At 34.9% G+C, this 26,027-nt stretch overlaps 1 protein-coding gene across 1 annotated transcript; it reads left to right on the top strand.

Moving 5' to 3' along the window:
- The first annotated feature begins 1,634 nt into the window (after positions 1-1,634).
- On the top strand, positions 1,635-24,449 carry crabp1b (cellular retinoic acid binding protein 1b). The gene is given in 4 exon segments (NM_001001842.1): positions 1,635-1,814; positions 9,444-9,622; positions 16,439-16,552; positions 24,023-24,449. Coding segments are annotated over 4 exon segments (414 nt in total). The 5' UTR covers positions 1,635-1,744; the 3' UTR covers positions 24,074-24,449.
- Positions 24,450-26,027: the final 1,578 nt, after the last annotated feature.

Genomic DNA, 26,027 nt, shown 5'->3' on the forward strand with positions numbered 1-26,027 from the left:
AGCTGCTGTCACACTGGACTTTTCTTCCTATAGACTTCCATTCATATAGGCACACGGATGTGACCGGAAACGCAAGCTCGTGCAACAAGTTTTGCAGTTTGCTGCATTGTAAAGTTCAAGCTTGGTGAACTCTGACCTGCGAAATCGCATCACATCACTGCGTAAGACCAATCAAAGATCAAAACATGACCTCTGGACAGAAATGTAAAATTTGGACCAATCACTTGCTTTTTTTTTAATGTCTAATTATCTTGTTTAATCTCACCCCTTTTTACAGTGCTGTACAACAGAATTTCACGAGCTCAAACTTCAGTGTGACCGAGCATTCGATTTGTTATTTAATTATTACAGGATTTTACTGAGTTGCTTATGAAAATTAAATAATAATACATTTGTTTCTCATTTCAGAATGCATTTTGAGTTATTGTTTGATCGTTTTTGATTTATCATTTAGGTAGTTGTTTTGAAAGTGCAGTTTATTATTTGATCTTTTTAAGCATTTGAATTATCATTTAACTTTTGTTAGGGTAAACAGTCGATATATTTACATAACAGTTACATACAAACTAACGTGCAAATTCACAAATCAAAATCAAATCAAATCACTTTTATTGTTAATTTCAACATCCACATGCGCTAAGCATTTCTTTTTGTAGAGCGAATAAATGTGAGATTAAACTTTTAAAATCTTTCTGCAACTTTGCCCCCTCCAAAAAAAGATAAATTACAAATGAACAATAATTTCAACGTTACTTTATTTGCATTATTGCAGTAGTATTTTGTTGTTGTTGTTGTTAATAATGAAATCAATGTTAATATTGGTGTTACTGTTATTTTTGTGGTTGTTAGGGTTAGAAATGCTGCAACCTTTATTTTTTATTTTTTAAGTGAGGAGGTCTGAGATTAACTCAACTGAGAATAACAAGTTGGCAGAAGCCTTTTTGAGTGAACTTGCAATGTTTTGCTCATAAAACTAATCTTTTAAACTTAATGAAGACAATTTTGATTTACGTCTAGTAAACATTTTTACAGATTTTTTTCCAAACCAACAAAGATTTTTTTTTACAGTGTAGAAATATTGCATAATTTCATGTTTTTTTCATAATTTCTTTATGTTAGAAAATTCCACGTTTCCTTCCACATGTTTTTACAAAACTAGCAGAACAATGAAACATAATGCTGTTGGAGTATAAACTTAACACTAAAGTTAGTAAAGCCTTATTCTTTTTTAAAGAGAGAGATAGAGAGAGAGAGAGGAGAAATGATTAAGTCTAGCAGTGGCAGCAATTTTCAAAAATGTTCGGAAAAAGTGCACCAGCAGAAAATGAAACCTATCACTTACACTCACTTCCATCGCAAAGTTGAAGAATGGCAGAAGGATAGATGACTTCATAAGAGTATGAAGCGACTGCTTAAAGTCTTTAGGAGCTTTATATGAGAATAAATGTGACAGCGGCTCGTATTAAAGCGCTGAATTGAAGTGTGTGAGATGAATGAGAAGCGTTAGAGAATGGGTTGCTCCTGTAAGCCATTACATCCATCTGGACGAGAGGGAGGAACCACAGACAAACGTCACAGATGCTTGATATCAGTCCTGGTCCAGAAGGCAAGGCGCACACACTTACAGAGAGAGAAAGAGGGGTTGACACTGTAGTATAGAGACCGAAACGGAGTGGACACTGAGTGCTAACAGATCAATAGGCTTCTGAAATAAAAGGCAAGATTTGAAAGCAAGAGGGTCAAGATGCCCAATTTTGCTGGAACCTGGAAGATGAAGAGCAGTGAGAATTTTGAGGAGCTTCTCAAAGCGCTGGGTAAGTGATAAACTCTCTTTATTATATGGGACCACACTAGACTGTTTGATCTTGTTTTTTAGGCCACGTCCTGGATCCTCTCTCTTCCTCTGCTGTTTGCTCTTCAATAGCATATTCATGGATTAACTAGTGTGAAGAGTAAATCACTATTATTTTCGGGCTGCTGGACTGCTTCTTCGGGCTCTTTTGTGTCTTTGGCAGCACGAGTTTGGAAGCCTGGATTCTTATTCAAATTCTCGAAGCAGTGCTGAGACTTTAGCTAAAGCACAGCATTGCACCTTTTCCAGGAATTTACCAAATTAAACTTTATTACTTACTTTCAATTAAATGAAAAAACCACAAAAATTATTATTAGGCCACAAAAAGTTTGTTTATTTGTTTGTCTATTTATTTATGTCATTTTATTTATTTATTTGTTCGTTTAATTTATTTATTCATTTGTTTGTTTAATTTATTTGTTTGTTTTTTTGTTTAATTATTTATTTATTTGTTTTATTTGTTTATTTATTAATTTGTTTAGTTATTTATTTGTTTTATTTAATAATTTGTTTGTTTGTTTAATTAATTTATTCATTTGTTAAAATTATTTATTATTTAATTTATTTATTATTAAAACTTTATATTACTCTATGAGTGTCCTGACTAAGATATCTTTATTATATTTCGATGAAAGCAGACCTTTAATTCTGCCAAGGCTTCACTGTAAAAATAAGCCATGATCACTTATGTTTTTTTTTTTTTTTCATTCATTCATTTTCCTTAGAATTAGTCCCTTATTTATCAGGGGTTGCCACAGTGGAATAAACCACCTACTATTTCAGCACATGTTTTTAAATAGCAAATTTATTTATTTATTCAGCTATTTTATTTATTTATTTATTTATTTATTTACTTATTTATTTATTATTAAAACTTAAGGCCAGGCAAGGCAAGGAAAGTTTATTTATATAGCACATTTCACACACAGTGGCAATTCAAAGTGCTTTACATAAACAATAATAAAAGAAACAAGTATAAGAAAAATAAAAACAAATAATAAAAATGATTAAAAAAACATAAAAACAGGTAAAATGTGATATAAAGGAATGAAAAAGAAGAGAAAAACACAATAGTGCAATCTGTCGGACATAGCACAGTGCTCATTCAGTAAAGGCACAGCTAAACAGATGAGTTTTCAGTCTTGATTTGGATGTATAAAAAAAAAACAAAAAAAACTTTACATCACTCTTTGAGTGTCCCGACTAAGATATCTATATTATATTTTAAAGAAAGAGGACCTTTAATTCTGCCAAGGCTTTATTGTAAAAATAAGCCATGATCACTTATGTTTTTTTTTTTTCATTCATTCATTTACCTACGGCCTAGTCCCTTATTTATCAGGGGTTGCCACAGCAGTATGAGCTGTCAACTATTCCAGCATATGTTTTTATGCAGCAGATGTGCTTCCAGCTAAATATGTTAGCCTTGTTTAAACTTTTTTTATTTTGTATTGGTTAGACAAGATTAAATTTGTTTTGAGTTTTGAAAGGTAAGTTAAAATGTCTTGGAAAGTTAAGTTGATTCAACATTAACATAAAATTAAAGGCAGCATCTATTTTTTTACACTGGACATTTATTTAATTGAAAATAAAGCAAAAACAAAAACAAACAAACAAACAAACAAACAAAAAAGCAGAATTAATAAACCCTAAGAGAAAAACAAGATAACTGGAAATGTCAGTAAAAGTCACTTTATTAAACTGCAGAGCTTATATTTCAACAAAAAAAGATGTTAGAGCAGATATCAAGGTCTCATGACACAATAAAAAAGCAGTAATAATTGGAAAACACCCGTGAATCGCAAGCTACCGACAATTTATGGTAAATTTTTTTTTTTTTACTCTTCATTACAAATATACAGTGCATTAAAGTATCATTACAATTTAAAATAACTCTCTTTATATTTGAACTCTTTTAAATTTTACTTATTCACGTAATCTCAAAGCTGAATTGACTTTTTCTGACATGCTGACATTTGTTACTCAAGAAACTCTTCTCATTATCGGTGTTAACAACAATAGTGCTGCCTGATATTTTGTGGAAACTGATCAGATGAATTAAAAAGTTAGAAAGACTCAATGGAAAACTTCAAATTAAAATTGTATTTGCAGATGTGTAAAAAGTTTCTTTGAATTGGTGAATCACTGAATGGACAGCATTCATTTATAAAGATTATCAATATAAAATATAAATTTGATATTGATTAATATGATAATCAAATAAATTTGTTTCAAATGCTGATTAGTAGACTTGCGATAAAGGCCTGGGTTCTGATGAACTTAGAAGTTGCATTTCTGAGCAAACAAAAGTAAAAATTGTGAGTTTATAACTCAAATAAATAAATGAATACAACGTAAAGCGATGCATTAAAATACAACAATAATGAAATAAAGGGGTTTGGTTTCCCGCACAGTTCAAAGACATGAGCTATACGTGATTTGAATTAGCTAAATTGGACATATGTGTGTGAAAGTGTGTATGGAAGTTTCACAATACTGGGTTGCAGATGTAAGGGCGTCCGCTGAGTAAAACTTATGCTGGATACATTGGTGGTTCATTCCGCTGTGGCGACCCCTGATTAATAAAGGGACTAAGCCAAAAAGAAAATGTATGAATAAATGTTTGAATACTAGCCTACTCATCCAAATGATGCCAAACTGCTCAGTCTCTAAATGCTTTTTTCAGGCATAAATACAGCCATGCTGAGAATTTGAATGTTCATGAAACTGATCAGACAGTTAGTCACTCTAATAGTTTACTTGTAGAGTTTCAACATTGTCCAAGTAGGCACTACACAAGAGCTGAGGCATTCCTTCCAGTCAACAGCCTGTCAGTGCAACATCTGCTGATAACGATCTACTCTGTGGTCACTCCATAACTATTTAATGGCATACCACAACCAAACGAGCGCTTTCTTTGCCTTATTATGAGGAAAAATGAATGTCAGTCATATTATGAAAAAAATGTGAAAGCAGATCCTGATATTCCTAAACTTTTGCAGCAAGTCCAGACACTGTGATGCACAATGGGATTCTGTAAAAGATTCCCTTTAATGTGTGAAATGACTTTCCTGTGGTCATAAAGGACTACTGATAAGAGTTTCAAATGAGATGAAGCTTGAACATCATATACAGTGTTCCTTAAAGCAATGTTTCTCAACCACACTACTGCCGGACCACCAACACTGCATATTTTGGATGTTTCCTTTGTCCGTCAAACCTATTACAGGTCTTTCAGTCTCTGCTAATGAGCTGATGATCTGAATCAGATGGAGATCTGAATCAGGAGACATGGAAATGTGCAGAGCTGGTGGTCCATCATGAACGTGGTTCAGAAACACTGCCTTAAAGGGATAGTTCACCCAAAAATTAAAGTTCTGCCATTTACTTCTCCTTCACTTGTTCCTAACATGTTTAGTTTCTTACTTCTGTTGAAGACAAAGGAAGATATAGTGAATAATGATGGATTCCAATGATGCTAATAAGATGCATTGCATAAAATTTAGCGAATAAAGCATAGTTTCTATCCAATGAGTCAAAGAGAACAAAATCATTCATTCATTTTCTTGTCGGCGTAGTCCCTTTTTTAATCTGGGGTTGCCACAGTGGAATGAACTTAGCCAACTTATCTAGCATTTGTTTTACGCAGCGGATGTCCTTCCAGTCGCAACCCATCTCTGGGAAGAGAACAAAATCAGTGTTGCCAAATATTAAAAAGAAAAACAAAATTTACTGTTGTAGGAGAAGCCAACATGGGTTTTTATTCCTATATAATAAATTACTTATGCCTTAGAATATAAAGACAAAATACATCGAATGCTCTTTGTGAGTGCAGACGCTCAATACAGTTCCGGAAGGTAATAGTACCACTGTAAAGACAGACTTTGGCTAAGGGATTTTGCAGAAACCGAGGCAAGATTTCAGATGTTTTACAATGGGGTTGGTCAGCTGGTTTGTCCATCAGTTCAGTCCCATTGCATACATTTTTGCCGCATGATCTCTTAAAACATAACTTAAATTACTTTTATGTGAATTTATTCTGAAAATATATATGGTTTATGCACATTTTGTCTTATCATATAAAAGTTTATCCTACTCGGTTGTGTGCTTAATTTTGTATGTGCATTTTCATAATGTATATGGATCTTCATGGCTCCACTATGGCATTTTACAATAACATTCATTCATTCATTCATTTTCTTGTCAGCTTAGTCCCTTTATTAATGTGGGGTCGCCACAGCGGAATGAACCGCCAACTTATCCAGCACGTTTTTACGCAGCGGATGCCCTTTCAGCCGCAACCCATCTCTGGGAAACTTACACTCATAAACTACAGACAATTTAGCCTACCCAATTCACCTGTACCGCATGTCTTTGACTGTGGGGGAAACCGGAGCACCCAGAGGAAACCCACGGGAACGCAGGGAGAACATGCAAACTCCACACCGAAACGCCAACTGGGCCTAGGTTCGAACCAGCGACCTAATTGCTGTGAGGGGACAGCACTACCTACTGCGCCACTGCTTTGCCCCATTTTACAATAACAGTACTTGAAAAACAATGCACAGATGTGTAAACTAAACATTACTTTATCATGACCTTATTATGATAAGTTTACTCTTATGTGATAGGGAAGTTTTCATCCATTCTGGGGTGATTTTGAGTCCTAATTTGGCCCTGAATGTCTTTGTGTTTTAGCACGTAGTAGGAATGTTGGTGACAAATCTTATTTTAACACATATTTTGGGAAAATGTTTTGAAATTTTTCATAAATTCAACAATACACTCTTACCTAATTGAATACCCTTTCGTTATGATGGTGGCTGTTTTTGCCCCATTTACTTCCATTATAACAACATTTTTGGATTGCAAAGCCATCACACTATAATCTGCTGTTTTACTCCATGGAACCCCATATAAAAGCCAGAAACTTTTTTTGCACAGAGCTATCTAAGTGAAGTTTCACAAACTAATTTTAAGAGGAGCACGTGATCAGGGCTTTTCCCCCATCTGTAATCATTAGTAAGCCTGTCAGACAGGCCCGGATTGGTTAATCGGGAGGACCGGGAGGGCCGGTGGGCCGGTCCGTTTTTTGCCGTGAGGGCCGGTGTCCCTAGCTGCTTTCACTCTCAGCAGTCGCACTTTTTTCATTTTTTTTATTTATTTGACCATAGTCTCACTCTTTTTATTCATTATTTTCCTGCAGCTCCGCACTTTTTATTTATTTTCTCACAGCCCCTTGAGCAAAATGCAACCTGCAGGTTAATGATGACGTAACTATTACCAAACAGCGGCACCTTAGTTAATAAGTTTAATATTAATTAATTTTAATGAATATTACACCTGCTCAATAAAAATCATATGATATGATTCACTACATTAATAAATCTATAGACAAGATTTTAACAATAGTGCCATTGTGGTCCAGTGGTCAGCACATTGCATTACCACACTGCAGGACCCGAGTTTGATCCTTACCTTTCTAATTGAATTTTTTTATTTTTTGTTTTATTTTTATTGTTAAGACATATAATACTGTTTGGGTTGTTGAACATTTCAACTTATAAAGCAGCTGTTTTCTTGAAAAATACGTGATTGTGTCATTAGAAACTGAATTCGAAATTATGTTATTTTAATATAGTCAGTCGTGAACTGAGGTGGGCCGGTCTAAGGCTTGAAACTCCAGGGCTGAAAAGGAGTCCCACTCCGGCCCTGCTATCAGATCATTCCAAACTCAACATAAATATCCCGTCTAACTTTACTCCCATATCTTCGTTTTTTTAAAGAACACTTCCATCCACCCCATCTCCCTCCTCCTCTTTCTAGATTAATCAAGGATTGGGCGACACGCCGGCTCAGTTGCTGGCACTTTTGCCTCACAGCAAGAAGGTCGCTGGTTTGAGTTTACATGTTTTCCCTGTGCTCACGTGGGTTTTTCCCAGGTACTCTGATATCCTCCTACAGTCCAAAGACATGTGACATAAGTAATTTACAAAAGCCAACAGGAACAGTATATGAGTACTTTAGTACAGAGCTTCACTACGTGCGCTAGTTGGTGGTCTATTCCTCTAGGGCCGCTCACAATAATCAAGGAATAAGCAGAACAATTTCTGGAAGCTCTCGAGAGCTACCTGATCCTAACCTTGGACTCAGTAATCTCCAAGCTCAGGGTTTCTTCATGGGACAGCATGACAATCCTGCTAACATTATCAAGCAAAATCTAAGTTTTTAATCTTAAAAAGTTTAATGCTGCCAACGAATGATCAACAGTAAATAGTGCACATTTTACCTCTTCCCTTCAGGCAATACCACCAAAAATCAAGAATGCATGATTATATGGTGTCATGGATTTGCAAACAAATGTCATTATAATGGAAGTCAGTTTGGCAAAAACGGCCCTTAACATAATGAAATAGTAATTTTGAACAGCACACAAGGCTTAATGCATTAGTAATCAAGAATCAACTGTAGGTACAACAAGTCACATTACCTTAATTACTTTTTTAGTACATATTTGTTAATTAATGTATTAATTAACACTTTAGTTTCCACTAAATTCCTAGTAGCAAAGAATTCTGGCCCAGATTTGGCTGGCACAGCAGGCATTCATCTGGCACTGGCATACAGCATGTGGGCCAAACATGGCCCAGGTTTGGCAGAGGTGGCACCATCATTAAGGCGGCACACAAGATTTGGGCCAGATGTAAAATGTAGTATTTGGCCCAAATTTAAAAAAATGTGAGTTTGGCCAGTCTTGACCCACATTTAAAATACATTAAAATACTTTTTTAGTAAAGAAAAAAATTCGACCAATCAGGTCACTTTGAGAAAAAGCATGCCCATAGTGTGCCTAAAGCGCAACGCTTTATGGGATTATCAATTTCATTGCAATCGTGACACATCAACCTATCTGGCCCAGTTCGGACCCAGTTATGAGTTATTAACTTGGCCCAGATACGGTCCTTGTTTGGCCCTTGTCTGAAAGCCAGATTTGGTCCAGTCATGTACCGTAATTCACTGTGGCATGTGGGCCAAGCAGAACTGATTGTGTAGGCCAGAGCTGGGCCAGAGAAATTTAGCTATGTGGGATGTAACTAACATAACGCATTAGTGTATCTTTATGTCATGACTTTACTTGGAGGGGCACATAATCATTAACTCATTCTATTAACTACTCATGAACCCGTGTATTTAAGCATAATGGTTATGCACAACTGTCTAGTGCATGTTTACATAGAAAAACAATAGAGACGTATTGTCTAAATGAACAGTTTCAACACAAGAGTTCATGAGAAAGTGTATAACCACTTGCCTTTAAGCAAACTGATACATTTTTTATTTTCTTTTGTGTGAACTATCCTTTCAAGTCACAACTTAACAAGTGGATTGCAGCAGATGCAAATGTGAGCAGTAAGTGTGCTGTCTTGAAAGAATTAGAGTGCGCTATGCAAGTGGATAATTACAGCTCAGTCAAGAGTGACGACTCTACTGTAAATAATAATCATTTCATTTGGAGATGTTTGTGTCTGAATGACATAAAGCTGAAGATGTTTACAGAAGTGAGAGGTTTCATGTGATGTTTCTTGTGTAGGGGTGAATGCGATGCTGAGAAAAGTGGCTTGTGCGGCTGCGTCTAAACCCCATGTAGAGATTCGTCAGAACGGGGAGCAGTTCTATATCAAGACCTCCACCACCGTCAGAACCACCGAGATCAACTTCCAGATCGGACAAGAGTTCTACGAGGAGACCGTTGATGGCCGCAAATGCAAGGTGACACAGCCGAGACGATTTCTGTTTTGTGCTGAATGTTTTTGTCAATTGATCAGAAGTGTGTGCTGTATAAATAGCAGTTAACTGTTCCCTTTAGCTTATCATGGGTGTTGTTTTATGTAAGGCCATAGCATTATTAGAAAAACAATGCAGGCCCCAAGTGGTATTGGGAGTGACCTTTGTTTTCTAATAATTCAACAAGATGGATTTATTAAAAAATTAATTATCTGCTTATATTATGTTTACCACACCTAAAGAACATGGTTTAGATGTTGTGTTTAAGACATTTCTCTTTTTTACCAACTCATTTTAATTAAGAAGTTTGAACAAGCAGCAAAAGTCATTTTTAGTGTAAAAAAACAGACATCATATAACATGAAATAGCTTTAATCAGATGAGAAATGTGTGAAATTAAGGATTTAAGAAGTTGGAATTTTGAGGAAAAGAAAAAAATGTGAAATTATTATGAAGAAATACTGTTATTATGCTGTTATTTTTATTTAGATGTTGTATTTAAGACATTTCTTATTTTTTGTCCTCTAATGGTTTCTGCAATTCATAGACAGCAAATAAATAAATAAATAAATAAAATAGAAAACAAAATTAAAAAAAAGGTTTTTTTACTTTTGTTTTGTCTCTAGTCTAAATATCTAAAAAATATTAAACTATTAAACATTTTCTGCAATTCCTACACAGCAAAATAATAAAATAAATAAAATAAAAAATAAATAAAATATATATATTTTTTTACTTTTGTCTTGTTTCATGTCTAAATATCTAATATATATATATATATATATATATATATATATATATATATATATATATATATATATATATATATATATATATATATAACTAATAAACATTTTCTAGACAAACAAAACATATTGCTTTGTTTTAAGTTTAAGTTTGTTTTAATGTTTTTTTTTTCTCTAAAACAAGCAAAATAATCTGCCAATGGGGTAAGCATTTGTCAAAAGAAAAAAATGAATATTTTGTTATTTGTTATTGTTTGTAGATACTTGAACGAGAAACAAGACAAAAAACTAAGTAAGAAAAGCATTTTTTTGGTAGATGGAATACACTGCAATCCGGAAGTGTGAAATGCACATCAATATAGCAGCATTTTCTATGACACTGTATAACAATAATAAATATTTTTACAGTACTGTCACGATTGGGGTTAGGGTAGGGGTAGATGTTAAAAAATACAGTTTATTGGGTAATTTAATAGGTGTAGCAAAATTAGCTCAATTTATGAATATTAATGATCAATTATAACAAGTTATTATTAATTGTGAATATTCAGAATTAACTTACAGTTAATTTAACAAAATAAATATAACAAAGACTTTGTCCGTTTGTCTAAACGGACTTATTTATTTATGAACGAAATTACTTATTTATGTAGAAAGAGAATAAAAGCTATTTCTTGTGAAGTTGAAGAATAGTTTAGAAGTTTTAGTTAACTTAAACACGGCCTGCCCTTTGTGTTGGGTACCTACTGCGAGCATGTGGGGGTGTAACAAGAAGTTAACGACATTAGTCAGGTAACTCTCAGTCTCTCCTGACTGACTAAAGGCGTGAGAGGAAAAGTCGCGTGGGAAACTTTCTTAATTCCTCTTCGGCCTGTACTGTCCCAAGACAGACAGACAAAACTTTAACTCATGGTTTGAAATTACACAAAGCATACAAGTTACCATCCTGTGTCCTAGAGCATGAGCTATGTATGGAGAAGAATAACACCTAACATGACACTTTAAGAAATACATAAAACATCATTCACAGCATTCTTAGTTTGTCTAATGTCTTGAAAAGGGCATATATCGGTGTAAAAATTGAGAGAAAAATTAAGGAAAGAATACAAAAGTTTACAAACACAATACATGTACCCTGGGCTAAATTTTTTAGATTTCTAGGAGTCCCTTTCAATAGTGTGTGTTTTGGATGTGTGTGTGGGTCCCAGGATGGAGTTTTTCTTTCTTTGGAATGTCTTTGAAGATGGGACAGGCTGGTCCTGGCCAGCATCTTGGTAGAGATGTCACAGAGTGACTTTCAACGACGGACTTGCTGGCACCAGGTGTCATAAACTCATGTAATGAGTTTATGTAATGTAATTTCAACTCCGGACTGTATGTTACATAGATAACATAAATAATACTCTGTAGAACTTCTGTTTTTACGTTTCTGTGACAGTTGGGTTTAGGGTTGGGGTTGACATTATTAAAATATTAACTATAAATATTAAATATTAATTTTGAATTGTTAAATTCTTGCCGCAACCATATCTGCTCTAGCAGCAACCCATTTTTTTTGCAGTGAATAATCTTATTCAAAGCCATTTGTTATGTTTTGATGGGATTTATGGCTATTGTAGGCTGTGATTTACTAAAATCATTTGATGTAGTGATTTGGACCTTTAAACCTGCCTGCACCTACTTAAGCATTTATCTGAAAATAACTGCACGCCTAAGAATGTTCACCAGCCAAAATTAAGCATTTAACGTCCTGCACTACGTGTTTCATTACACTTTCGAATTGCATTCTGAGTCTTGATCTCTGTTTTGAAACTTTTTTTTCCCAAGAGTTCACCCTTTGCTGATGAGTGATAATAAAGCGTATTTGGCATGCTGTCCCGGGAGAGAGCCCTGAGCTCATTAAACCCTCAAGCTTGAGGCTCCCTCCCGATTGGAGGGGAGTTTGAGCTTGGGTAGATCTCAAGAACTCCCCTGCTTACAAATTATAAATTACTATGGAAAATACTGCTGACTAGAGCTCGTCTATAGTGGCAATTTGGTTTCGTCAATTCACCTATGTCTCATGTCGCATGTCTTTGGACTGTGGGAGGAAACTGAGGAACGCGGTGGAAACCTACTTCAGAATTGGGAGAACATGTAAACTCCACACAGAAATGTCGGCTGGCCTGTTAAAGACTTAAACCAGTGAAGTTCTTGCTGTAAGGCAACAGTGCTAATCACTGGGCCCCCGTCTAGAAAGGAAGGAGGAGTAGGGGTGGAAGGGAGGGATTCTTTACAACGAAGATAACTGAGGTAAGAATTTCTGGCTATTCATGGTGAGTTAGGAATTGACTGATTGGTGAATTGTGTATTAGCTAATGCTGGACCAGCTGTGGCCAATCATAATCACACTCTCTTAAAATTAGTTTATAAATAAACCACACAATGTCAAAATGTTATGCTGCAATTTAACAATGTGATTTTTTATATATTTTTAGTACTTCAAGGCAATATATAGCTTAAGGAATTATATAAATACATCCTCAGACGGTATCAGTGTGGGGGGGGGGGGGGGGGGGGGGGGGGGTTACTTTTTTAAAGGATACAGTCTTTGAGTTTGTCCAGATTTTACTCAAATTTGGGTTAATACAACTCTAAGTGAATATCATTGTTTGGAGTGCATACATCCGTTTTTGAACACTCGAAGAAATAAATCTGTAAAATAAAGTACTAGAAGCATCATGACCAGCCGAGAAATTATATTGTTTTAAACTATTAAACATGTCAATAAAAGTCACATTTAAAATCTTTAAATGGCTTTATTATTATTTAATTGAAATATCATTAAATTCTCAACATCAGAAGTTGTCAAAGCAGAGATCATGACTCGTAATACCATTCGAAAGCAAATAATAATAATAATAATAATAAGATTTTCTGTTCAAATATAGTCAAACAATTGTATATTAACGGTTTTAATTGGGTGGAAATAATTGAAATTCTAAATAATCAGTGAATACAAAATTTAAAAGTAAAAAAAAAAGTTTTCTGACTTTAATAAAGTATTTCTTTAAATTAAATCATGCAGTGCAAAATGCTGGCTTATCACAACCCAATAGTGGGTCAACTATGGAAAAAACCCAACCATTGGGTTAAAACATGTCATTTAAATTAAATTGAAATGAACTCAACACTGAGTTTCTCCATATTTGACCCAACATTAGTTTATAGCAAGCCAGCATTTTTATCATAATGCTCATATGCTGTCTTGACTCCTACTCAATACAAATTGTGAGATTACCACTGTAATGCAGAACAGACAGCTTGTGGCTGCGCTAATCTCTCTTTCACCTGAGCAGCGGGTCCCAGACAGTTTGCTAAATTAGATTATATGACACACAAGCGCATCAAAGCAATACTGCAGGCTTATCTTGCCCAGCTTTAGTCACCCTTATGTCTTCCACCTTTAATCTCCTGGATTTGAATGGATCTGTGGGAAATCTGATTCAAATGCAGCCGTCACATCCAGCGCTGCAATAGATAATGTGTGCAAACTACAGCAGCGGTGAGCACAGATATGACAGCATGTGTTTGAGTGTTTATTCTGAGTCTGTCAGGCCATCAGAGGCTGCTGAAAGGGCAACAGGGCGACAGCAGGCTGAAAGCCTTTTTAACAAGCTAACCTTTATGACTGCTGCCTTTTTACAGGCAAATAAACCCAACCACAGGTTTGGCGCAAAAAAAACATCTGTTTTTGACTTAAATGGACACCCACGCATTTTCTGTTTAGTTATTTGGCAGAGATTATCTGACAACATGAAATCAATCCTGCATATTTAGTCAATCATTTACACTGTATTTTTATTATATTTATTGTTTTGTATTGTTAGATTGCACCTATGCAGTTCATTTAAAAGGACAGTATCTATTTTAGATATTTATAATTTCAGAGATACAGTGTGTCAGCATCCATCAGCCTGTCATAAAGAAATGGTTGTGCCACAAGATTGCAACAAATGTTGCTTAATAAGCACTTAGAGGGAAAAAACTGAGCATTTTCTTTTCGTATCTCAAACTACAGCTGATCAAATAATCATAAAACAGGTAAGTCAATCTCTCTCTTTTGTATGTTGTAGTGCTGTATTTATACTATGTAATCTGTTACTGTTTGCTTCGCTTTGTTTTTTTCAGGGTTAATTATTGTGATAACTCAATGCAATCTCACTGCAATTTGTAACTTTTTGATTTAGTGGCTAATTTCTATGAATTCGTATGATCCAATTCGTACAATTTAGTACGATTTGCTCATCACCCAGTGACAGTTGGGGTTAGGGGTGGGGTTGGGTGCCGCGCCTCCTTTTTAAAATTGTAAATTTTTGTACGACTGAACTCGTACGAATTAGTCACTAAACTGACAAAACTTTAAATACCCTTGTTTTAAATACTTACGTGAGATCAGGCTGGATATCCCTATTGCAACAGAGAAATACCAAGAAATCTCTGTAGACTGATGATATTTCATGCCGTTCAGCTTTATAATCTTAAAGTTTGAGCAAAATCAACGGTTTTGTCATTACTTTAGACATTATGCTACAGAATCATTCAAATATTGTTATATATTTGTATATATATATATTATATATTATATATATAATCATGCATATATATATATGCATGCATGGGTATATTTAAATATTTTATACATTATAAAGATATACACAGCACACTTTGAATGTGGTTAATCGTAATTAATCTTTGCCCAGCCTTGTTTAAAAGAAAGTATTTTTTAGCCTTTCATATGTCATATTTGATTTAATGTTGCTTACTGTGAGCAATTTATTAGTAAAAACTGTATAAACCAATTTTAGAAAATCTTATTATCTTGCAATTTAGACTTTGTATAATAAATTTATAGAGTTTTTGGTTTTCCTCAAAACTTCATGTTGGTAGAATTGCGAGACGTCTATAGCTCAAAAGGACTAAATTGTGAAAAATACAGTAACAACTTTGATAAATAAAATCAAGAATTTTTGCAACGTTCAGAAATAAATCTGCAGAGTAAAAGAATATTTTAAACTAAAAAAAAAAAAAAAAAAAAAAAAAAACCTCAGAATTCCAAGAGTTTTTAACTCAATATAGCTCTCGAGAAGGTGAAAAATGTAAAATCCTAGACAGTTAAATGTTTGAGTTACAAATTAGTTAATGACTAGAATTGCATAAACTGAATTGCAAGAAATTACAATAGGAAGAAAGTCCAAAAGAAATTCTGTAAGTTTCTCTTACACTAAAAAATGCTGGGTTCCACACAATTCATTATTGTTGTCCCAACACAAATTGATTAAGTTAACCTTATTGTTTTTTTTTTTTTTTTTTTTTTTTTACAAACGTAAGTAGATTGAACATAAAACAATTAAGTTGTCCACCAAAAACTTAAGAATGGTGTTCTTTCAATTCATTGTCAACAAGTAGTTTGAACAAGCAGCAAGTCATTTTTATGTAAAAAACTGAATTACACAACAGCTTATAACATGAAATAGCTGTAAACGATGGGAAATATGAGAAATAAAGGCTTTAACACGTTGAAATTGAGGAAAAGTTGTAAAAAAAAATCTGAATTATAATGAATAAATGCTGTTATTTCTTTGTAAGAAATACAGACAATTCTGAGAGAGAAAAAAAATTCAGATTTGCAAGATTCTTGCAAGACACAACATTGCAAGAAATTTACTTTTTTATTTTATTTTTAAAAGTACTACTGGAGCTTTGATTTGAGCAGCGAGGGTGATAAACGGAGAGTGAATGCCCAGAGGTGAAGGGTCAAATGCATTGCTGTGACTCATCGTGTGATGTAGCAGGTCACCTATGGTGCTCTTCATTCCTCGGCCCATTACTTATGATTCACTCCCTCAAATCAATGCACTGAGAGCCTTTAACTTTCAGTGGACACAATAATTCAAGAGTGAACAGACAGAAGAATCCCTTTGAGAAACATTCTGCCCAGGAATAAACTCATGTACAGTACATGTAAATACAGATGTCCATTTTGAGATAGCCATTAGCCTGTAATTGTTTGCAGAGCCTGGCCACATGGGAGACAGAGAACAAGATGACCTGCCGACAGACCCTTTTGGACGGAAATGGCCCTAAAACATACTGGACACGAGAGCTGAGAGGGAACGAACTCATCCTGGTAAAGAGCTTTTCATCAAACATTATGACCAAAAGCATTTAGTTCTTGTGCTGAATGTCTGACATATTGCGAGATGCTTTGTGATTTACTTACACCCACGAGAGAGAGTGATTGCGCATTCATTGGATTTTCGTTTATTTGTTTGGAATTTGTACAAAAATGCAGCGTTAGGCAAACATCTGGCCGGCTCTGTTTTATAGGCCAGATGGACACCAGTAAAGCGGCCTTATAACCGAGAAGCTTTTATTACTGGCTTTATTCGTGGACTTTGCTGCCCCCGAGGGACATCAAATGTCTTCCTCTCTCGTTCAAGTATCTGTTGTAAACTTGAAAGTGATTTTGGGAAAGACGTGTGATGGTGAAACAGTCCGGCTGTGAAATGATTTCTCACTATTCTTCACATGGGTCACTGAGAATATGCGCCATAAAGAGCCGTTTGTGACAATTAAATAAAGGATAAATGAACACAACTTACAGTAGCTTCTAACCTTGTGAGACACTTCTTCTGCCACACCAATAGCATTTCATTGCTGCAGAAGGTTTGTCTCAGTTATGTGTGCAGACAGTTAAAGGGACAGTCCTCCTGAAAAAAATAAATAAATAATTTTTGCTCTCTTAAGCCGTATAAGATTTTTTTTTCTTCAGAAGATTTTTAACATAAACTGATGTGCTTGATGATTCATTAAATGCAGGTCAGGGGCTACTTTTCACTGTGAGAGTCCAAAGAAGAAAAAAAGTCTCCAAATGAGAACCTGAGCCCTTTAGTGAAATGATCAGTCATTTCAGCATTACACTATATTATGTTAATATTACAGATTTCCAACATTAGATATACTTCACTATTTGTGTCGTGACGCTTGTGCTCCAGACCGAATGTAAATTAAGTGAAGTTTAATTTTAAACTAATTTCGAGGGGAGCGTGTGCTCATGGTTGACCCAGCTGGCCCACATTAGCTAATCATGATCTTACAATCAAAGGATTCCAAGTCACTATATATCCTCGTTTTCTTTCTAAAACTATCTTCGTCTGGATGAAACCCCCTTCCGCCCCTTATTCCGCCTTTATCCAGAATGGGCGGCACAGTGGCCCAGTGACTAGCACAATTGCCTCACAGCAAGAATACCAATGGCGTCGGCTCCTTGCTGAGCCATCTGGTATTTCTGTGTGGAGTTTGCATGTTCTCCCCGTGTCAGAGTGGGTTTCCCCTGAGTTCCCCGGTTTCCTCCCACTGTCCAAATATTTCTCTATATTATAGATAAAATAAGCCTAAATTTTTTTTTCTAATATCTTATTCTCATGAAGTTCACCTTGGCCTCAGCAGTGGTGGAGTTTGAGTTCGATCTGAGCTCAATTTCCCCTCACCCTGAAAAAGGGGGGAGCCCTGGGCCCGAGGATGCCTTGAGCTCAGGGCTCTCTCCCGGGTGAGCACAACAAGCTATGTGATAATCATGAGCTCAGTTTGAACTCTTGAATTTGACTCTATTTATTTTATTTGACTTCATTTTAACTGACTGAATTGTAAATTATTTTCGTTTTTTTGCACCAACTTTTAGTTTTGCTTCATCTCGATGTATCATCAGTGGTTATGCACCTTAAAAAAGTTGACTCAACTTGCTGCAGAGTTTTGAGTTGACTCAATTTAAATTGAGGAGGCACGTGCTGTACTTGGGTTAAAAGTTGTTTCTCTTAAAAAAGCTTTGACAACATAAAATTGTAAGGCAAATTACTGCAGTACTTTTTGAGTTGACTCAACTTAAATCAAAGCAAGTTCTTGCAAAAATGCAGTACTTGCAAGTAGGTATCGCTGCAGCCCAGAGACCTCCAAGTGGTAGGTATTACACCACAAATATGTTGGGTGACCTCTGAGTGGAAGGGACTTACTCCACAAGTAGGTTTGGTTTAGGTGGTGTAGGTGGAGTGGACATTAATAAAACACAACAGGATACTGTAATGTTGAGTTTACGGTTGGGCTAGGTGTAGACGTTACACAGCAAAACCTCTGAGTTAAATTTACTCAGGTTAGATATTATTTGGTCCCTCTCTAAATTTAGTTAATTTCCCTCAAGTTAATGAGACAATGAAAGGATTAATTAGGTGATGAATAAGGACTGATGATGAACACCTGCTGTTATTAAGCTGTAACACAGAAGAGAAACACAAAAATACAACTGACTTCAGTCACAGCCTTGATGAAATCAGCTGAAATATAATACATTGAATCTCTCAAAATCTCAGCACAGGATCAACTCGATCAATGAGCAACTACACAAACAGCAGCTTTAGTGATTAGTAACCTGTTTGTCTTATTATAAAGAGGGACCAAATACTCTCTGTAAATTTTACTCAGAGGATTTTGCTGTGTAATAAAACAACAGGTTACTGTAAGATTGGGTTTTGGATTGGTGTAGACGCTAATAAAACACATTAAGCTACTATGAAGTTGGGTTTAGGGTTGGAGTAGATGTTAATAAAACACAACAGGTTACTGTAAGATTGGGTTTTGGATTGGTGTAGACGCTAATAAAACACATTAAGCTACTATGAAGTTGGGTTTAGGGTTGGAGTAGATGTTAATAAAACACAACAGGTTACTGTAAGATTGGGTTTTGGGTTGGGGTATAGACACAAATATAACACATTCGGTTACTATGAAGTTGGCTTCATAGGCTTGGGGTAGGTGTAGACATTCATAAAGCACAATATTAGTGTCATGGATAAGACATTGAATAAATAAAAACTCCAGGTCAGGTCAGCCCACTTGGAGCTCAAATACAGACTAATTGGAGCTGGTGCTGAACTCCGTATATACTCTTCTCAGAACTGTGCCCTACAATTTTAAGTTGTCAACTTATTTTGTTTTGCAGTGTGGGTATTAATGTTGTTTTGCATGTTTTTTAAATATCAAAGGTACGTTAGATATTGACTTTTATCACACTGTAAAAAAAAGAACAATAATAATGACAGCAAATGTGTCCATTTTAATAAGTTAATGAGTTTCAACAATCTTTTTTTAAACACAAACTTAATATAGTTCATTTGACTTATGTAAGTTGCGATGCCTAGAAAATTTTAAGCAGCCAGAATTTTGTTTACAATGTACATGAATCACCAAAAAAGTCTTCTTTTTTAAGTGTTCTACCAGGGAAACAAAGTTAAATGTTCATTTTTGAGGTTCACTACACTAAAAAAAATTGGTTTACGTTAAAAAGTGAGTAAACATGTTTCCTTTAAAGCAATTGGATGACTTAAAAAAATAACAGCTATTAAACTATAAAATAATGAACTCTTTGAATCTTCAGAAGACAAAAAAAAAAAAACAGTGTTTTTTCTGTTTGCAAAATTCAGTCCTCTTTAAGTGTGTTTAGAGGCATAAATTGCTTTTTTTTCACATGAATTGTTAATAAAGTGTTATTTTACATAAAATTAACCTTTTTTTACTCCCTTTAAAATTGGGCATTTCACCCGACAGGGCTAGAATTTTGAGATGATATGCAGCAATTAACATAAAACAGTACCACTTCTGACTTTGACAAGACTTTAAATCTATAGGATTGATATTCAGTTCAATACAGGTGAAAAAAACAAATAGACACTAATTTTAAGTGTTACCCTTTTTATTTATTGAAATTTGACTATATGTTGTAAATCCAGAATGCTTTGAAACCCACTTAAATCTGGCCTCTTAAAGTGACTGGACCCAAGTTTGTTTGTACAGCGCTTTTTACAATAATTATTGTTTCAAAGCAGCGTTACAAGGTGCACATTATTGCATTACAATCATTCATTTTCTTTTCGGCTTAGTCCCTTCATTAATCTGGGGTCGCCACAGGGGAATGAACCGCTGCATTACAATCAGATTGTGTAAAAATTACTTTTATTTTATTATATACAGTTATTATATATAGTTATTATATACATAATTAACCTGCAATTTTATTGCATATAGGAGATGTCTGTGCGTTCATGTTCAATGAAGTATATTAAGTGTATGTGTTGTCCTGGAAGTCCTGAAGCACACTCATGCATTATACTGTTATGTGATGCAATGTGTGTATGCTTTCCTAAAAAGATAGGTTTTTAATCTAGCTTTGAACTGAGAAAGTGTGTCAGAGCCTCGGACATTATCAGGAAGGCTATTCCAGATTTTAGGAGCCATAAATGAGAAGACTTTTAGTTGACTCAGCGATTTTGAGTACTACCAGAAGCCCTGGGTTTTAGATCTAAAAGGAGCGGGTTGGATTGTAGTGAGACAGAACATTGGTTAGATAAGACAATTTTTGCTTTATAGATAAGAAGCAATAATCAATACAGAAATTAACAGGCAGCCAGTGTTAGGAGGATAAAATTTGGGTGATATGATCATATTTTCTAGACCTGGTAAGAACTCTAACAGCTGCATTTTGCACTAACTGAAGTTTAGTAATAGAGGACGCTGGGCAGCCAGCCAACAAAGCGTTACAGTAATCCAGCCTAGAAGTCATAAAAGCATGAACTACCTTTTCTTCTTTTCCAAGATGGATAGCATGCCTTCAATGTAATTACTATAGAAATTATGATGAATTGAAATTAATATTAGTCACAATGTGGATCAAAAATGTTTTTCAAAATTGCCTTAGACAAAAATGGGTCTTGTATAATAGTTTTTGAATGACTTTGATGAAAAACTATTCAAATGTCGACTACTGTATATAATATACGCAAGTTCTTCATTGGCATCAATGTTTTCATATTATCCATCGAAGCATTAGATGATCAAACATTCTATTTCCAGGAAGAAATTGCACTTTTACACACTCTGATGAACAAAAAAAAAAGTTTATTCAATAGCATGTCTGTCAAAATACCCCTTTTGTAGCCCGTTTTATTTATAATATTGCACTATTTTCCTTTTATTATTGTTACATTTATAGTTTGCCCATTGAGGTTTATTTAACTTGAAATTATTTTTGGCCGATGTTTGTAGAAAGTTACAGCTAAATAAATGACCTCAACTGGAAAATATGCAGCCAGCTTTGTTGCATCCAGTAGTATTTTGGGTCTTCATTAACACGTCCCTGATCCGTGCCACAGTCGGTGGCATTACAGCGTGCAGGACAAGACATGCTCAAGTCACATCTGTGCCTTATTAGTCCCAGCAGAAAACGCGATGCATCAGATTGATCCAGTGATTCAGCTGTCTCACATCAAACCTCCCAATGGTGATGCATGTCTTTCCATCGGTGACCAGCTGTTTTGTCATGAGCCGAATAATCATGCCAAAGTATTTGACCAACTGCAGCTCATTTTTTAAAAGCGCTTTGTTGCGTACACAACTTCAATAGCATCTGCTTTTGGTTTATGGAAATGAATGTTGATACCATATGAACCATTTCCAACCATTAGTCTTGTGGATTGTTGCACTCTTCATTATAAATAGTTGCCTTTTTTCGCCCAAATGATTAATGTGCAGCTTTTTTAGGGGAGTAAAAATGGACGCATTACTATAAAGCTGGTATCATGGAGCAAAGGTACCGGCGGTGACCCAGAAAATATTTGTCAAATATGTGTAATTGATCATGTTACATGCAGGAATGCTGGCGGTGTGTAGGGGCCTGACACTCCTATCTCTAATGTCTCCCTGGGCTCCGGCACAGCAGATGGCCCGTCCTAACACCATTTTTTTTCTTAAAAAGAGAGTGTGAGGTGGTCCTTGCCTCTTCCTGCTCTGGAGTGCAGATGGTGAATGGTGTTGTCAGCTGCTCTAGTTCTGCTTTGGTGTGATTTTTAAACTCCGGCAAACATGGAAATGCTGCACCGAGGTGATGTCAGATGGACTTCCTCTCATTACGATCAAAGCATTAAAGTGAGACTCAATTCAAGTTCACGTATGAAACAATTTACAGTTGAAAATGAGATTTTGTATTGTGAGAAAGAGCGTGCAAAATGAACTGAGATATTTGATCGTGGACTACAAGACTAGCCATATTGTTTTTTTTTGTTTTTTTTAATGTTATTTGGTATATGATATATGCAATAATCAAACTGATTTTGGCTTGTTAGGGCAATATTTGGTTGAGATATTATTGAATATTTGAAATTCAAGGTTTTAAAAAAAAATCTAAATATTGAATAAAATTATCTTTGCAATTGTCTAAATTAAGTTATTAGCACATTACAAAAAAAAAATTAAATTGACAAAATATTTTCATGAAACATGTTTATATTGTAATGATTTGGCATAAAACATATATAATAATTTTGAATGATGCAATGTTTTTTTGTGTGGCTATTTTAACAAATGTATGAGTGCAAAAAAACCCCCAAAAAACAGCAATAGTATCTGGATGCAGCCTTGATTATGCAAGCTGAAAGACTTTCATTAGCCCCTTTCACATATACAGACTCGACAATTTTCCGGAAAGAAAAGTTGTAACATTTTCTTTAAAATTTGCCGGTGTGGTGAGAAATCCACCCTGCAATCGAGTCTGCTTAGGACCCCAATGGATCATCTGCGTTGAATGCTTGATCAAAAGCTATTCTACCTCTCTACAATGCAATTATAACCATATTAGGTGCTTTTTATAGTCTATTCTCAGTCCTGAGACTTTAACAAGACTAATCATATTAGTAACATTATCATCAATAGCTACAAGTTTAAGATATGCTAAAATAATTGAAACGTTTGCAAACATTTAAAGATGTATTTTTGATGCTTTTATGTATTTATATGTAACATTTAATATGTACATAAGTGGTAGCACGTCGTAGGATATCTAAAATAAAAGCATGAACGAGAAATTTTCCATGCCACAACACATGCCTTTTGTTGTACATCAGTATACGAAGTACGTAATTTAAAATAGTTTTATGTCATTATAACACTCTTTTTAATTACATAAATTTAAACAAGATTTCGCAGCATTTTTAAAAAAAGTTCCCAGGTTATGCAGGTTGTAATGTCCCAAATTTTTATTGCCAATCTTAAGCCACTTGTAATGGTTTTTGTTTGGTTTAATTTGGAATTTCCCCAACCAATCACGGAGCCCGGGGGACCAGAGTGAGTGTTCCAACTTTGCACTTTTGCTCACCGGCTGCATCACGTGCACACACATCAAGCAACTGAAGGAAGCAGAGCTTGAATGTACACAAACAACAGTTTATCATAGGAATTTTATAGGTAATTGTTTACACAGTTGGCATTAAGAAGGAACATAGAAACATTATCTGACTAACATCTAGAAGCTAAATGTGTCTGGAAAAATATTCAAAGGCTTTAAATTTGGATATGGCTATAAAAGGCTACAAATTTAGATTAAATTAAGTTTTGATTGAACGGCCTCTTGTTATAGTTATGAAATAGTTTGATAACAAGTTGAAAATGTTCATGGGCCATCGATACGATTACATTGAAATGGTCTATAACCAGTTACTACAGAATAACAATGAAGTGCAAATAACAGAAAGTTCTGAAATTGTCTTTCCTTGCTCAGATGTTTGGGGCTGATGATGTGGTGTGCACACGGATTTATGTACGGGAATGAACGCCTCGGCGGAGGAATATTCCAGCACTTGCAGCTTTGGAGGACTAACATTTTCATCATGACTAACTTGCACTGTAGTGTGCTAGTGGATACGTTCTTCTGAGTCGGTTAGCATTTTTATGTATTCATTAGACTCATTTTTTTAAAATAATAAATCTTTTTAATGATATATGTACAGAGTTGGACAGGCCTGTGTGGAGCTGTAAGATGTTAGGTGGCCCACAGGACTGTCAGCGTGGGCTGGACTGATGGAAAAATGAGAAGGCCTTCTTTTAGTTACATTCATACTTGTATCTGACAAACATTTTTAGACCAGTTACAACTGTAACCGTATCTCCTGTTACATGCATGTATTAATAAAGACATTTGATTGTAATGATGTCATTGTATTTCTTTATTTTGCTGTATTTCTTTAACTTTAACTGTCATGTTACTTTTATCATGTTAACATGACTGCTATTGACCTTATTCTAAAATGCGGAAGTGCGCCTGTTTTCGCGAATGTCTTAGAACTTCCGATTCAGTCGCCTATGGGAGAAATGACTAGGAATAATAAACGGCAGAAAACGGTCAAACTACTTGCTCTACTAACAAATGTTTGCATGACAATATAGACCAAGTAGAATAATATAATAAGAAAATATCAAATTGCAACATCAAGCAGCGTAACGAGCAGTTTTTAACGTCAAAAAATGAATGGAAGTAAATGAGACCGGAAGTCTCAAGCCAAAAAGATTCAAATGGCAGCGCCCACTCATCGGCGGAGAATAAGGTGAATAAGGTTATTGTAATTGTCATGACATTTATAGCAGCATCATTAGTATTTTGACCTCAACTACTGTACAGGGATACAAGTTCATGTTAAAAATGTTATTAAAACATCATTTGACGATGCTGCTATAAATTTATTTGACACTATTGGCACTGTCACTGAGAACTTTTTTAATGATATTCATATTATCCCACAGAAAAACATTAAGTTATCAAAATATTCATGACAATTCAAATGTTTTTTAGTTTTTTTTGGTCTGATGAGTCTTGATTTCTACTGCAATTCAAATGTTAGGGTCAGAATTTGGGTCTGGTAACAAGGTGTGATAACAAAATGAGAGAAATTTCCTTGAGACACTTATGCCCACTTAAAATATTAGGTTAGCACAAAAACAAGTTATGCTTTTAAATTACCGGTCACACTTTATTTTGATGGTCCGTTTGATGAGTTTAAGTTACATTGCAACTAATTCTCATTAGATTATAAGTAGACTGTTAGGGTTGGGGTTGGTTTAAGTTGACATGTACTTGCAAAATTTCTTATAGTCAGTTAAATGTCTGTTTAGCAGCAGTATTTACAGATATTAAGCAGGCATTCTACTAATACTCAAATGGACCATCAACAAAGTGTTACCCAATTACCACCCTAACCCACCCTTTAAAACATAAATGAAAATATTTTACATGAAATCAGAGAGCTTCTTTTTTGGTTGCCTGTTTACTAAGGGCCATACAATGCTACCTTGTTGACTCTAAAGGCAATATACCATGCCCATAGTAAATTTGCACCATTCATAAAGACATGGCAAGGAAGAGAAGACCCTGGATAAATAATTTGACCATTTTTGGCACAAAAGTGTTCTTTGAGTCTGGTATGGTTACAGTTTAACCACTGAAGTCACATGAAATGTTTAGACAATTTTACAGTTCCTCTTCTGGGCTTTGAACATCTACTGATGAGAGAGCTCTCAGATTTCATCTAAAATATCTTCAATTTTAAATGAGGATGACATAAATTACTTGAGTATTTATTTACTGAATAAGGTAACACTTTACTTGAAGGGGTGGTTATAAGACTCTCATGAATGCGAATGCGATTTTATGCTTTGCTTATGACAACAGTTATTGTGTGCCAATTGGCTCAATTATGACATTTTAAATGGAAAGATGACATTTGTTTGCT

Source organism: Danio rerio, chromosome 7 (genome assembly GCF_052040795.2).
Source record: "Danio rerio strain M-AB ecotype USA chromosome 7, GRCz13ab, whole genome shotgun sequence".
Classification (NCBI taxonomy): Eukaryota; Metazoa; Chordata; class Actinopteri; order Cypriniformes; family Danionidae; genus Danio; species Danio rerio.